Source organism: Pithys albifrons, chromosome 5, assembly GCF_047495875.1.
Source record: "Pithys albifrons albifrons isolate INPA30051 chromosome 5, PitAlb_v1, whole genome shotgun sequence".
Lineage (NCBI taxonomy): Eukaryota > Metazoa > Chordata > Aves > Passeriformes > Thamnophilidae > Pithys > Pithys albifrons.
The window spans coordinates 2,375,266-2,390,225 of NC_092462.1; the positions used below are offsets into that span (position 1 = coordinate 2,375,266).

Here is a 14,960-nt window from a genome sequence, read left to right on the forward strand (position 1 = left end):
GGGCAGCCCTCCACACAACATGGCAGGAGTCACTCAGCACCCAGAGCAGGCAACCCCTCCCCACACAACATGGCGGGAGCCCCTCACCGCTCAAAGCAGGCAGAGCCTCACCACACAACCCGTATTGGGCAATCCCTCCCCACAACCCCAAGGCAGGCAAATCCTCACCACAGAACATGGTGGCCAGCCCTTCACCACACCACACACAGGGGCAGCGCCCACCCCACACCACGACATGGCCGCCAATCCCTCCCCACACCACGACATGGCCGCCAATCCCTCCCCACACCACGACATGGCCGCCAATCCCTCCCCACACCACGACATGGCCGCCAATCCCTCCCCACACCACGACATGGCCGCCAATCCCTCCCCACACCACGACATGGCCGCCAATCCCTCCCCACACCACGACATGGCCGCCAATCCCTCCCCACACCACGACATGGCCGCCAATCCCTCCCCACACCACGACATGGCCGCCAATCCCTCCCCACACCACGACATGGCCGCCAATCCCTCCCCACACCACGACATGGCGGCCAATCCCTTCCCCACACCACGACATGGTCGCCAATCCCTCCCCACACATAAAATGGCGGCCAATCCCTCCCCACACCACGACATGGCCGCCAATCCCTCCCCACACACAAAATGGCGGCTCCCCCTCAGGCAAGTGGCAGCCCCAGCTGGGACTTCTTTAAAAAAACCCACAAAGTTTTAGTCTATAAAGGGCAAAATGTTGTTATCAAACTAATCAAAACTCAGCCTGCAATAACAGGGTCAAGTAGAAGCCTTCTAAGGGAGGGGAAAAAAGAAAAAAGGAAAGGTAAAGAGTAGGAAAAACTTGAAAATAAAAATAAAAAAGTAAAGGAAAACAGAAGAAAAAAGTGGAGAAAAAGGAAAAAAGTAGAGAAAAAAGAGGAGTAAAAAAAGAAAAAAGTAGAGAAAAAGAAAAAAGAGAAAAAAGAAAAAGGTAGAGAAAAAAGAAGAAAGTAGAGAAAAAAGAAGAAAAAGTAAAAAAAGTAAAGGAAAAAAGTAAAGGAAAAAGGAGAAAAAAGGACAAGAAGAAAAAGAGGGAAAAAGGAAAAAGAGGGAAAAAGGGGGAAAAAGGGGGAAAAAGGGGGAAAAAAGGGGGAAAAAAGGGGGAAAAAGGGGGAAAAAAGGGGGAAAAAAGGGGGAAAAAAGGGGGAAAAAGGGGGAAAAAGGGGGAAAAAGGGGGAAAAAGGGGGAAAAAGGGGGAAAAAGGAAAAAGAGGGAAAAAGGAAAAAGAGGGAAAAAGGAAAAAGAGGGAAAAAGTAAAGGAAAAAGAAAAAAATTTAAAACGTGAAGGAAAAAAGAAAAAGTGGGAAAAAACTGAAGTGAAAAAAAGCCAGGGGAAAAAAATAAGACTAAAAAACAGAAAAATTTTTTATTTTAAATTTAAAATTTGAAATAAAGAAAGAAAAGACCCCGAACCCCACAACCCCGCACGGCAGACTAAAAGCACCACACAAAAAATAACCCCACAAAAAGCCAACCCTCGAGCCCTCAAAGAAACTCCACAAGAACAAAAATGCAGTAGAACTACCACAGAAATCAGCACCGACTAAACCCCCATTTCCTAAGCACTCCCATTACAAATAAACATAAAAAATAAATATTACAATTAAACCAGCCCTTACCTGTGTGCCTGGAGCAGTCCCTCAGAGACAGCTCCTCCCTCCAGCACCTTCCAGAGCAGCTGCAGCTCCTGCCCAATTAGCCCCAGCTGGTTAATTAGCACAGGCCTTCCCTCCCTTGGCTGCCGGGAAACATGGAAAGTTCTGGAAGAATTCCCTGAGGGAGCACCATCCCCTTGAGAGGTATAAATACATTGATTTCTGTTTTCATACACTCTGGAGTTAAATAATAATAATAATAATAACAACAATAATAATAAAGTTAATATTTAATATAATATTAATGTGTTAATATTTAATATATTATTAATGTGTTAATAATATATTATTACTATATTATTATTTACACGAGTGTATCAAAACTTAAATTATATAATAATAATTTAATAATTAATAACATGCTGTTAATATTATATTATTATTGTTGTTATTATTATTATACTCCAGAGCATATATTATTATTATTATTATTATTATTATTGCATGATTTCTGTTTTCATACACTCGTGTAAATAATAATATAGTAATAATATATTATTAACACAATAATAATATATTAAATATTATCAATTTATTATTATTATTATTGCATTGATTTCTGTTTTCACACACTCGTGTAAATAATAATATAGTAATAATATATTCATTATTAACACAATAATTTATTATTATTATTATTATTATTATTATTATTATTATTATTATTATTATTATTATTATTATTATTATTATTATTTTTCACAGGGTCATGTCTCTTTCCCTTTCCACATGGTTTAGCCACTCCAATATTCCACAAATATTCCACAAATCCAGTACAACGGGAGCTATTTACCAAATTAACTCATTCTGGGAATGCCTTTGGTGCCCTCGGACAGACAATTATTTTTCCCCTTTTTTTTTTTAATTTTGCTTTTTCTGCAAACCAAGAAAAGACCCAAATGGAAAATGAACTTGAGACTTTAATTCTTCCCCTCCACTTCAAGCTACAAACAGCAATTTGGAAACTCCTTTGGAAACTTCCTGATGGAGTTGGTAAATCTTGACATGTTTTTTTCTGGGTAAATAAAGACAACCCATGGTGGTTCCTTCATTTTAGTGTGTGACTTATTCCAAAAGTTCCAAGTGCCCCTTGGAATAAATGTCAGCCCACAGACTCTGCAAGTGCCATGATGGGATACCAAGGATTGGCTTTAATGTTGTGAACATCAGATTTGTATTATGGAGAAATTTTGCTTCTTTTAAAAAAAGCCCCTTTATGTCCCCAGGAAAAGACCCAAAACTGCACCTTTAATCTCTGCCTGTAAGTTTCCCTTATGTTTGAAATTACCACTTCCCTTTTGTTAATCTTGGGCCTAAAATAAAATAAAAAAAAAAACCTGGCAGTGTGGCAGAAGTGTATTTGTTATCCCACAGAGTGTTATCATATATTGCAATTCCATTCCTAATTATATGATCACCTCAGTGTTTATTTTCCAGAACCCAATTCTGTGCAATGGGCAGACACAGAAAGGGGCAAAATTAAGATTATAGTCCTTAATTCCATTAGTTATAACTACTCAGTGCTCGATTTTGCAGCCCAAATAACACAGCAATTTTTATTATATGCCATCTAGACACACATAGTGGTTTATGCACTGACTGTAATTACTCTTTCCTCCATCTATTATGCAGCAGGTTCATTATGTTTTATATTTCTTCATTTCCATTCAGTGAGAAGGCATTTCCAGCACCCTTTGATATGACAGACAGAGCTCAGTGGAACAGAAATGTTCACTTTGATGGATGTTGGATTTACTCAGTGAGTAAAATGACTTCTCAATGACTTCTCAAGTCATTCTAGTTCTGAACAAATTACTTCTAATCCTTTAGAGGAGCAGAAGGTAAAATTAAAAATAAGCTTGAATCAAATTAAAGTTCAAAGAAACCTTGAAAATGAGGAATTGAAGCCAATCCAATTTATGAAATTATGGAACTATAATGTGTGCAGGCAAAGAGGTGGACAACATGCAACAGCCTAAATCATCCATGGAGGAGAAGCTTAAAACATCCTCAGATCCTGGGGACACAGCAGGAGACAAAGAGTGTCCTGCAGCAGGAAAAACCTGGACAGTGGGTTAGAAAAAGCAGGACCAAAGCACAAGAGGAGCATATGAAGAGTGGGTGGTAGGAATTGTCCAGAAGGTAATGCCTAACACTGCAGTGGGATACAAGTTTTATGGAAAAAAAGTATAAAACAGCATAAAAAAGAGGCAAAATCCAGCAGAGTTACAGGGAAACTCCATGAGAAAAGTAAAACACAAGAAGAAAACTGGCTCCTGTGGCCCCACACACAGAACTGAAGTGACTCCAGAACAGGTTTTTGTCAAGCCCTAGGAACAGATCCCATACCGACCAACCCAAGCTGAGTGGCAGGAAAACTGTAGGATGTGAGAGGAAGGAGATGGATTCACAATACCCAACTCCTCTGCCACAGAAACATCCCTGGAGAAGCAGGAGGATGTCAGGAGCTCTGGCCTGCATCTCCCCACATCCACACCAGGACTCTCCACCTGAAGCTCCATGGTGTCCTCTCTCCAGTGTTGGTTCTCAGTCCAAGCCATGAGTTTGGAATCCTTTTGGGTTTCCAAATACATCCAAGCATATTTAAGGAAAGGGGAAAAAAAAAAAGCAAGCTTGAATGGGAAAAGGAGGATATCAACATGTAAGGCATCATTGCAGACAGGTGTCTTACCCAAAGAAAATGAGAAGGGATAAAGGGATTGCAGGGGGATCAATAGTGCCATGACAGCAGCAAAATCACCGTGTGAGTGCTGTACACTGCCCTCTGATAAGGAACTGGAACTGAGATCAGTTAAATGGCTGTTAAAGACACTCCTGCACACTCTGTCTCCATATCAGATGATGGATTGGGATCTTTGATTTATTCCTGCATGCTCAGAGGTGCAGTGGCAATACCTGAGTGCCATGATGTTCCAGTGGAAAACACTTGCCTGCTTAGTTTGCAAGTTTGATTACAGTGGTTGTATTTTTTAATGTGAGGAGAAGTGTTTAAATTTCCTTTTGACAAGTGCAGCATCTGCAACTAGAAGAAAAAAAAAGGAAATAAGAGAAACAAGCTCCATCCTATCCCAAACACAATGGTCTCCATGGGGTAATTTACACCAGCTTGGCTTTTTGTTTGGTGTATTCTTAAGCTTTACATAACAAATGCCACTGGTCTCTCGACTGCAGTACCTTAAGCACAGCTTAGATGGAACAACGCAGGTGTTTAAGGGAAAACAGAGCTCTTGCTGAAACAGGTTCACAGATGTAAATAAGAGCCTCGGTTCTGCAGGCTCCCCCAAATATGTATTTAAGACAAAGAACAAGTTCAGAGATCTCCTAAATAAAAGACATAGTGCAAACTCCACAAATAAAATCTTGGTTCAAGCACCTCCCTCAATGAGTTTTGCTCCCAAGCTGCAAGACAGGACTGACCTCAAGGATCTCCCAAAGGTTCCAGTGTTGCTGAGCTGTTTTCACTGAGCCTGATCCCAACAATGTGATAACAGGAGTCAGTACAACAGTTTCAGGCAAATGTGTTCACTTCCCTTTTGATTTGTACTCTTCTTCCCTCCTAAGGATGCCAGAGATGCTTAGTAGTGATTTATGGGAAAACAGATTGACTTCAACCAGTGTTGTGTTCCCTGCCTTGGTCTGGAGTTGCTTTTTAGGAATTTATTCACAGAGTTTTCCACTCCTGTGAAGGTCACCCAATAAGTTGTGTGTATGATGTCTTCTTGAAGGGCAGCAAACATTTGAATAAATAAATCCAAATAAACCCCACACTCTGTCCCAGCCACAGTTCAGAAACATGCCCAGTGAGTCATTCCTTTCCAAACCCAATTAACAATAATTCTAAATATAGAGTGGACAAAATGCAGAGCAAGGCAGTACAACAACTGTAGTAGTCAAGTTTTTATGAGGGATTTCTGCCTACTAATTCAGGATATTACACTGTCATTTCTCTTTCTCATGTAAAATGAATAACCCTGTGAGAAGTCAATTCAGAACACTCCAGAGAGCTGCATGTGCAGCAATCAATAACCTGTGGCCTCGTGTTTCCCAGATCCCGAGGAGTGAACCCAAGGCCTGGAACCAGCAGGATCATGGCAGGGAGGTGTCACTGCTTGGAAGGATATTGCCCACCTGGTTCCAGGAAGCACATGGAATGAGTTACAGGCAGAGAGAAGCCAGGTTTGATGAGGATCCTCAGTGCTTGGGGGTCTCCATCCCCAGCCTTTCCTCCACTGCCTGGAACTTCTTGTCCATACCCCAAACTCTGTTCTGCTGATCACACCTACTGAAGGTTGCAACAAACTGGAGAGATTCCTGTTGGCTGTTCTCCCTCCCAAAACCAGACACCTTTTCCTCTGGCTTCCAGCAGGAAAGGGAACAGGAAGTGCCAAAATACTTTGGGGTGAGGGGGCAGCTGTTCTTGTGCCATTTCCAGCCGGGGACAGAAGCAAACCCACACAAAGGTCTTTTTGCTGAGGCTGCCCAGCCCAAATTTCTGGCATGGAAAAGCACTGACAAGTTTAAATATTCTCCCAAACTCTCAGATGTCTGTCCCAACTCCAGACCCCTGGGATTCCCTCATCAAAGGTACAACTAATGAAAATAGAAGGAAAAAAAAGAGCAGGATGGGATATATATTTGGATTTATGTTTGACTACATACACGCTATGCTAATCTGATTACTCACCGGGAATCCTCCTTTACAACAGCTTTTCCTTTATTAATCTTTTTTTTTTCTTTATTAATAGCCACAACATTACAGCCTTAACAGAAAAGAGCAAGCTGAACCCACAAGCAACCACGTCCCTTCATTTCTGCCTCTCTCCCATTTTCAGGAGGCACCAAGTGCCCATGGAATGAACCCCACGGATACGCAGCAGCTCAGGAACATCCAACAACTCCTGCGACCAACTTGCCCATTGCAAATGTAAATTAATGCAGCAGCCGCCGCAAAACCCCGAGCTCTCTCCTTACTCGGGGAGACAGACACGAGAGAGCGGAAAAGCGTTGCATGCAGCAGGAGCCTCCTGGAAATTGCTGCATTACGTTAATTAAGATTTTATTCATGCCTTGGGCCCCGCGGTGCTGCAGCACGGCACGCACGGCGCTGCACCACTGGGAACTCACACACGCGTGTGCTCACACTGCCCTCTGCGTGGGGCCGCCCGGCACACCTGCACAGGTGCAGCCCGCAGTGATCTGGAGGTGGGAACGGGATTTTGGGTTATTTCACGGAGTTTGGGGGTTTTTTTATTCAATAGGATAGAAACCATCCACCCACCGCTCCATCATCCACCTGCCCAGCGATGCCGCTCGCATCCCTGTATCCCGCCCCTCTCATCCCTGTATCCCGCCCCTCTCCGCATCCCCGCTCTCCGGGGGGTGGGCCCCGCGGGCCGCCCCATCCCAGCCCCGCGCGGGGATCCCCCCGCACCTGCAGCACCCACCTGGCGAAGGCGCGGCGGGCCGGCGGGGGGCGAGGGGCCGCCTCCCGGCGCGGGGGGCGCGGGCGAAGCCATGGCGGGCTCCTTCCCGCCGCCGCCCGCCTCCTCCTCTCAGCCCCCCGCGGCCGCCACCATGCCGGGGACCCGCAGGTGACCTTGCCGGGGGTGGGTGTGCGGTGTGGTGGGTGCGGGCGGAGCCGCCGCGCTCCCGATGAGCTCACACGGGCAGAGCCGCGGCTGCTGCCGGCGGGCGGCGCGGGCGGAGGACCCGCCTCGTCCTCCCCCGCACACGCACACACACCCCCGGTACATCCCACCCGCCTCGTCCTGCCCCGCACACGCACACACACACACACCCGGTACATCCCACCCCGCACACACACACACACACCCGGTACATCCCACCCCGCACACACACACACACACCCGGTACATCCCACCCCGCACACACACACCCGGCATATCCCACCCACCTCGTCCTGCCCCGCACAGGCAGAAACACCCGGTACGTCCCACCCGCCTCGTCCTGCCCCGCACACACCCGGTACATCCCACCCGCCTCGTCCTGCCCCGCACACCCTCGGTACATCCCCCCCGCGCTCATTCCCCCCACCCCTGCGCGCCGTGGCCACGACCCTTCCCCACACACCCCCCGCACAGCCCCAGCCGGAGCATCCCCTGCTGCTGAGCCCGCGGGGTGTTTGGTTTTCGCACCTTCCCCTTCGGCTCCCAAGTGCAAGAATACTCGGAGATAAACCCGCAGTTTAGGGTTGTGGAGAAAGAAGGAGATTTTCGGGTGGGATTGCCTTCATCTCCCACCCTGTGCTCACACCCCTACGCAGGGTTTGGCATCCTCGAGCACCTCCTGGCCACCGTCAGGGTGGAACACGGGTCTTCCCCGCTGCCCACATCCATGTATTTTAAGGCCACGGGGAACCCTATAATCAGAGCCTGATCTCCCACGTAAGACAAGAATTTCTGGGAATACCATTTCCCTTGGAAACAAAGCCCAAACAGCTGGTGGAGCTACAATATACACATCAGGAAGGCGATTTGACATCACCAAGTTAAAATGAATCCATTCTATTCCTAGGCAAGGGGTTCCCCTGGTTCATTACACTCATTTACCCCCAGATTTTAGCCACAGGAGCTCAGTACACCATTCCTTGCCTTCCTGCCTAAGAAAATCTTCCCTCACGCATGTTCAAGTGTGGCACCGTATCACAAATCCTCACCAAAATCCCTGTCTCCTTACACAGCAATCTGCTATTAAAACAAATGATCCTCTTATTCAGCAGAGAACGAATTCGCTGCTTCACTCAAGTTCCTTTCCAAAAATAGTTCTGTTCTTTAACACGAGGTGTAGGAAAGCTGTTAATCAACATTATTGCTCTGCAAAACTCCGACTGACGCCTGTCCCAGTCTGTGTCCCCACATCAGCCCTCCCGCATCCAAGTGCCATCAGTCAAAACCAGCCTCGGGAAGCACACGCTGCAAAGTCACGACCATTTCCAGTGCATTAGGGAGATGCTAAATTTAGTCCTACCTGCTAATTAATTTAGAAACTACTTAGCTGCGTTTGCGCCGGGATTTAGCCAATACCTTTAGCCCCACCCCCGGCTCTGTATTCCCACATCCCTCCCCTGCTGACACTTTTGGCAGCTCTTTGCAACACCTGGCATGTCTTTTGTTGAACATGAGCCACCGGCTGTTGGATGGGAAAGCACGGCCATTCCTCACTTGTGGAATGCTGCAGGTGCAGAGGACATTTCTCCAAATCCATACAAAGAGAAAGCTTCCATTCTGCTTACCTGTATTTGCTCCACTGCCACTCCCCATCTCCTGAAGGAACGTCTGTCCAGGTCACCTCTGTCACACAAGGGCACTTCCCTTCCTTGGATGCCATCACAATCCCTTGTGCACAACCAACAGGTTTATTCCTGGGAAGTACCAACACAATTCCAGCCTGCTGCAGGCTGGCAGTGCAGCCCAGGAACTTGAGTGCCATGGATAGACTGGATGGATCTGGATGAGGAGAAGGGCTGAGGAGGAATAACACCTCATAGCAGGTTTTGGGAAATGCAGACTTAGTCATTGCAAAGGGTGGAGTGAAGGGAACTAGTGGAAGACCAAGACCCAGGTGAGAGGGAAGAGGTGCTTTGGCCATAACCAACTCTCCTGTATTTAAAGATTTTGTTGGAGGGTGGCTCCCAGATAACCCTGGAATGCTGTTCCTGCTCACACTCAGAACTGTGGTTCCCTCCTGGTTGCTTGCAAATCTATTTTACCACTTGCCTCCAAAATAATGGGGAGGCTTTTTCACTTCTTTCTTATCTCCCAAACCTGTGCCAGATCAAGGTCATCCCTCACCTCTGTGCTTGGGCACAGCCTGTTCCAAGCGTGGAGCTGCTGAAGAAAACCAAGGACACAGTGAAATTCCCAGGGATTCCTAAGCAGTTAATCCAGTGCAGAGAAGTCCCAGCTCTGAATGGCCTCAACAAGGACAGACTAACCCCTCTCCTGTCCCCAGTGAGCCTGGTGAATGCCATGTTTCCAAGCCCTGCTCCTGGGCTCCTTCAGCCTGAGCTCTGTGCCAGCAGGAGCTGCGGATGGTGCTGGAAGAGGAGTGCAGAGAGAAGCAGAAGGGAAAAATCTGACTGAAAATCAGATGCAGTGCAGAGTGGCTGAGATTTTCAGGACCGCCAAAGGGGCTTGGATGAGCAGTTCCTACTTAATTGGGCATTATAATTTTCTAGGCATCCTTGAAAACCTCTGCCAAGACTTAACAAACAGTTCATTTCCATGTCCAGCTCTGGGGAGCAGCGTCCTCTATCCCAACACACACTACAAGCTTCACCTTAGTGAAGAAAACCCATTTTCTGTCCAAAATATTGAGCTTCTGTGATGAGGATACGTCTTTCTAAGCCACCCTTGTGTCCCCAGTGATATTCTCTCTATATTTTGATATTAACATTGTTCCATTTCTTATTGATATCTGCAGTGTTGGATTAAACTGAGTTGCCATACACAGCCTGCTAACAAGACCTCCAGCCTTTTTCCCACCACTTAATGTACTCTCTGCTGTGCCTGGGAGTCACAATCCCCCTTGGCACAGCGTTGCCCTTTCCCCTGCTTTTTTTCACTTGGGCAGTGATTTTACACTCCAGTTCCTTTTGGATGAACAGCCTGTAAGATGCATAGAACCGGTTTTCCTGCTGAAATATTTCCAGTCTCAGGCTCTAAGCACTGCACTGCGATCCTGTGAGCAGGCTCAAAGCTCAGGGTTTCTTGAGGGATATTATCCCTGGCCATAAAGACGCGGGGGCAGGTTATTCTGACTCTGTAGGGGAGCACCAGGAGTTCTCCCTGCTGAGCACCACGAGTTCCTCCCTCCATTCAGGAGGTGAGCGCTCCGGTATCAGAATGATTAGCAGAGAATGAGGGTAAATGAGCTCGACCTCATCCTTGTCAGTGTCTGTGTGAGGGGAATGATGCTGTGTCACATCTACACATCATCTGCAGAGCAAATTCGCAGAGTGCTGCAGCAAACAGCATGGCTGCTCCCTTCTTTTCATTTTACAGCAACAATCCCTTCGGGTAAGAGCCCTCCTCTTACTTTGCCACACACAACCGGCGACAGGCTGAGCTGGATTCCCGGGTGGAATGTTTCACCTGGCTCCATTCCTTTGGGACAGGCCAATCCGTGCTGCCCCGAGGCTCCCCCCAGACCAGCCTGCAGGACACGCAGAGCGATGCGGCGCCGCCCCGCAAACCCATCCCAGGTCTGCACACAAAGCGGGAGCACCATGGAAACTGCCCGAGAACAAAGGCCACACACACACACTGTGTGTGAGCTGTGCCGGGACCTGCGAGGAATGTCCGAAATGCTTCTCTGCACCTCCCGGAGCCGCAGCCCCCACCGCGCCGACTGCCCAGGCATTGCCATCTCTGTGACTGCCCAGGGATTTCAGCGGGGGCAGGGTTTGGCTTCCTCACCTCTGACAAAGAAAATTGGGAATCGTGACAAGCAGATTTTGCAGGGAACTGCGTTTTCCATCTCCAAGGTGATGGTGTAAAGTAGGGCAGCCTGCGGGGAATACATAGAAAAAGCATTTACTCTTCAGCAAGGACTGGAAAAGAGCCTACTAGAAGGGATAATAAGTAGGAGTTAAAAGACATACTTTGCACTCCAGGGGCTGTTTTAGGGAACTTTCAGTGTCTGTTTATCCGTTTTTTCCCTCTTCCCTGGGTGCCAACTGCTGCTGCTACTGCTGGAGATGAGTGCCGAGCTCAAGGAAACCTCAGTCCCACTGGATACACGGCTGCTCTCACTTGTTCTTCATTTCAACATCTGCTGTTAAAGCAAATTAGATGACAATTTGGCTAAGACAAAGGCATGGGGTGATACATTCCAGCTAAGAGAGCCCATACTGTACCCTTTTCCTTAGTGGCAGAAGGGGAACCTACAGCAGGATTCAGACTGTTGTGTTCAGGAACAGTTGGAACACCATGTAATAGTAGATTTTGGTGTGGAAATTCCGATGGATAACAACAGTGTTTACTCCTCAGTGGGAGATGAAGTGGTATTCAGAAAACTCGAGGGATTTCCGTCCTCCTTACATTGTGATGTCCCTGGTCAGCACCAGGAAACAACCTCCAGCAATTCCCACACTGCCTGTAATGATGTCGAAAAGCCACGGCATGACATTGCCAGTTCTGTTTCCTCCCCGGTGGCTCCGAGTCTCGGTGACAGATGAATGTAAAACAGATGGGATGGTGGCAGAGCCTCATCAGATGGACCTGATGGGCCCCCAGCTGCCCGTGCTGCTGCACAGATCAGTGTCATGCAATGCTGGGCTTTGTGTTTTGATATTGAAAGCTGCACAGTGGCTTTAATCTTAGATCTTGTCCTGTCCCAATGTCAGGATCCTCATTTTGATTTTGCATAAAAGATACATTTAAGAAGCTGTGTCTCCCTTTCTGTGCTAAGCTTTGAAACAGTAGAAGAGGCTTTTCTACTGTGTGAAGAGGCCTTTTGAACTGCTGCATTTAAAAATCAGACCCAAAACCTCCTAATTAGGTCCAAACCAAGTATTTGGTCTCACCAGACTTTTGTCACGCTTGCTTCTCAGATTGCTGTTACCTCACATGGAATTGTTTAATAGCCACATGGATTTGGAAATACCTTTATTTGGCCATGGCAACACATCTGACTTGTCTGTTCAGTCTGAGAGATCCCCAAGAGCTCTTCTGCGAGGATCCACAGCAGAGCCATGTCACTGAAAAATAACATCTTTTCTTTCTGGCATAATTGCTCCTCCCCTTTTCCACAGCAGACAAGGGATGTTCCACACAACAGAGCCAGCTTGCTGAGGCCAAGAACATCAGTCAGATTGTCCATGACCCACAGGTGCAGTCCCCTTTGCCCAGAGCTCACCCTCTCCACACACCTGGCTCAGGAAGCATCGTGGTGAGTGCCACAAACCTGGCAAGTTCCTCTCACTGGGAGGCTGAGTTGGTTGTCACCTGAGGGGTCTGGCAGATCAGCCTCTCCCAGGATGTTCTGGGTCTGGCTTTAGGCACGATGCAAACCCCACAGGAACAGCTCCCCTGTCACTTCCAATCCCCATCACAGCTACAACCAGACAGTGTGAGACATGAGGGAAAAAATTGTATCTAAAATTAACCCTTTGAACCTGGGTCAGGACCTCTCTGGATGAGGTGGCCGTGGAGATTTGGAAAGGGGTGATGGTGGATATGATTAATTAACATCTGCCCACACAGCAGGACACACTGTCTGCTGTCCAGCTGCCTTCACATTGGGCTAGTGGAGAGAAAGGGCATTTTCTGGGCAAGCAAGCTGATTTTTTCCAGCATGGGATGCCAGGAGAATGTTACAGAAAACACTCCCTTCCCCCCAGCCTTGTCCAGCACCAACTTCAGCAGGAACACCTCCATTTCCCTCCATAAACTGCCACCTCACCTCCAAAGTCCTTGTCTCCACATACCATGTGACCACACTCAGCATTTAGCTCTCACAGTCATAGCTCCACATCATGGAAGCTCCAGCCTTTCCTTTCCAATAAAAACTCCTCAGGAAGCTCCTCAGGGAAGGGCTCTCTCTTCTGCACACACCATTCAGCTACAAGTTGCTTTAATGTGTTTGAATATTCCTTTAAATTGTTGGGTTTGCACAAAGGACAATGATACATATAAATAATTATAAATACAATTTAGGACAACACTGAGTCCCAAACCAACAAAGCAAGAAGAGCTGAGAAGTGGGAGACACTGTCCTGTTTCTCTAAAGGCAAGATTCCAAGCCAGCCACAAGCAACATGTCCCCAGCTGTGGCACAACACTTGGATAACAAATGGAATACAAAATACAGCCCAGGAGCTGTAATGAGGACACCTGGAACAGGGGATAGTGCCAAATTCAGGCTCCAAAGCTGCAAAACAGCTCTGCTGGAAGCTGCAGATGACCTGCTCTGCCACTGCAGCTGTACCTATAAATAGTTGTAACAGAGATTTGGCTACAGAAATACATCTATAAATGTGGTCTGAACCCAAAGAGGCTACACAGCTGCATGTTTCAACACCCAAATAATTTTAAATATTTTGTCCTGATCCTAACCCTATTATTCTGGTGTTTCCATCAGAGTAACAGTGTGGCAAAGGACCTGGATAAGAGCAGGGGGGGTTTGGAAATGATCGTGATAAGGAGGTGATGAGAGGTGGAGGGAAAAGGGTTCACCTTCAATCCTGACAGCAAAGAGAGAAGGAATGGGCATACAAAGTTCAAGGAAGGAAAATGGAGACTATGTGAACCAATAAGAACAAAAATTAATTCCCTCTTGCCTAAATTTTTCAACAGTTCTGCTTTTACACCAAAAATCACTTCTGGTGCAAAAGTAGACCTGAACCAATGGGCCAAGTACACTTTGTGCCTATGGAGAAGGTTTTCTAGGCTAAGCCTGGTAAGGAGTTACCTACAGATGGGCAAGGTCTGAGGGAGCAGCTGGATTCCCAAAACACTCTCCAAATACACCAGGCAATAGACAACAAAGAACCACTTCTCATATCAGAGCCACATTTCACTATGTGGGAAAGGAAACAACCATCAGCCATGGTGAGGGGAAAAACCAAAACCAAAGAAAATTGCACAAAGCACTGAGGCAAAAAGGTATTCAACCTCCATGGGGTGGGAGAACTGGACCATTCTTTTCCCCCCAGAAATATGAATACAGCTCCATCCATGTGATCAGCCAGGGTGTAACACACCCAAACTCTGGAACTGCCCCAGGCTTTGAGCTGTGCCTGCAGCCCAGAACAGCTGGAGCAGCTTTGCCCTCTGCTGGTCCCGGGAGGGCCCTCAGCCCATCCCAGGCAGGAGTTTCACCGTCCCATGGACACCCCTGGGGCTGCCACCTCACCCCCAGCCTTCCCTGGGCTGGCAGAACGAGGATTCGACACAGCAGTGCCTTAATCAGGAAACAGCCCTAGTAAAAAGTCTGGAAAAAGAGTAAAAACAACCCTCTGAATATGATGGAGCCGTAGCCCTTGCCCCAGCCCAGAGGAATAAAAGGGGCAATTAAGCGACCTTAATTAAATCACACCAGACTGGAAGGCTTTTCCCATCCCACTCACGACTCCTGAGTGCATTCCAAGTCCTTTCTTTCGCACAAAGCACCGGGATTGCACACTGCAAGGAAACATTTGGAAACAGCATTCCTGGCAGGCAGCTCCGCCGAGGGGTGCCCGGGGCCAGGGAAGAGAATCCCCACCGCGGGACACTC

General features: G+C 47.3%; 1 protein-coding gene across 2 annotated transcripts in view; it reads right to left on the minus strand.

The window, feature by feature from the left end:
- The window catches only part of ANK2 (ankyrin 2), a 271,916-nt gene extending 264,481 nt beyond the window's left edge, over positions 1–7,435 (minus strand). The window contains exon 1 of one of the 2 annotated variants that reach the window (XM_071555392.1): positions 7,166–7,435. In XM_071555392.1, coding sequence (XP_071411493.1) covers positions 7,166–7,237 — 72 coding nt within the window. In that variant the 5' untranslated portion in view covers positions 7,238–7,435. The remainder of the gene's footprint in view (positions 1–7,165) is intronic. The other variant, XM_071555397.1, reaches the window with a different exon arrangement.
- Positions 7,436–14,960: the final 7,525 nt, after the last annotated feature.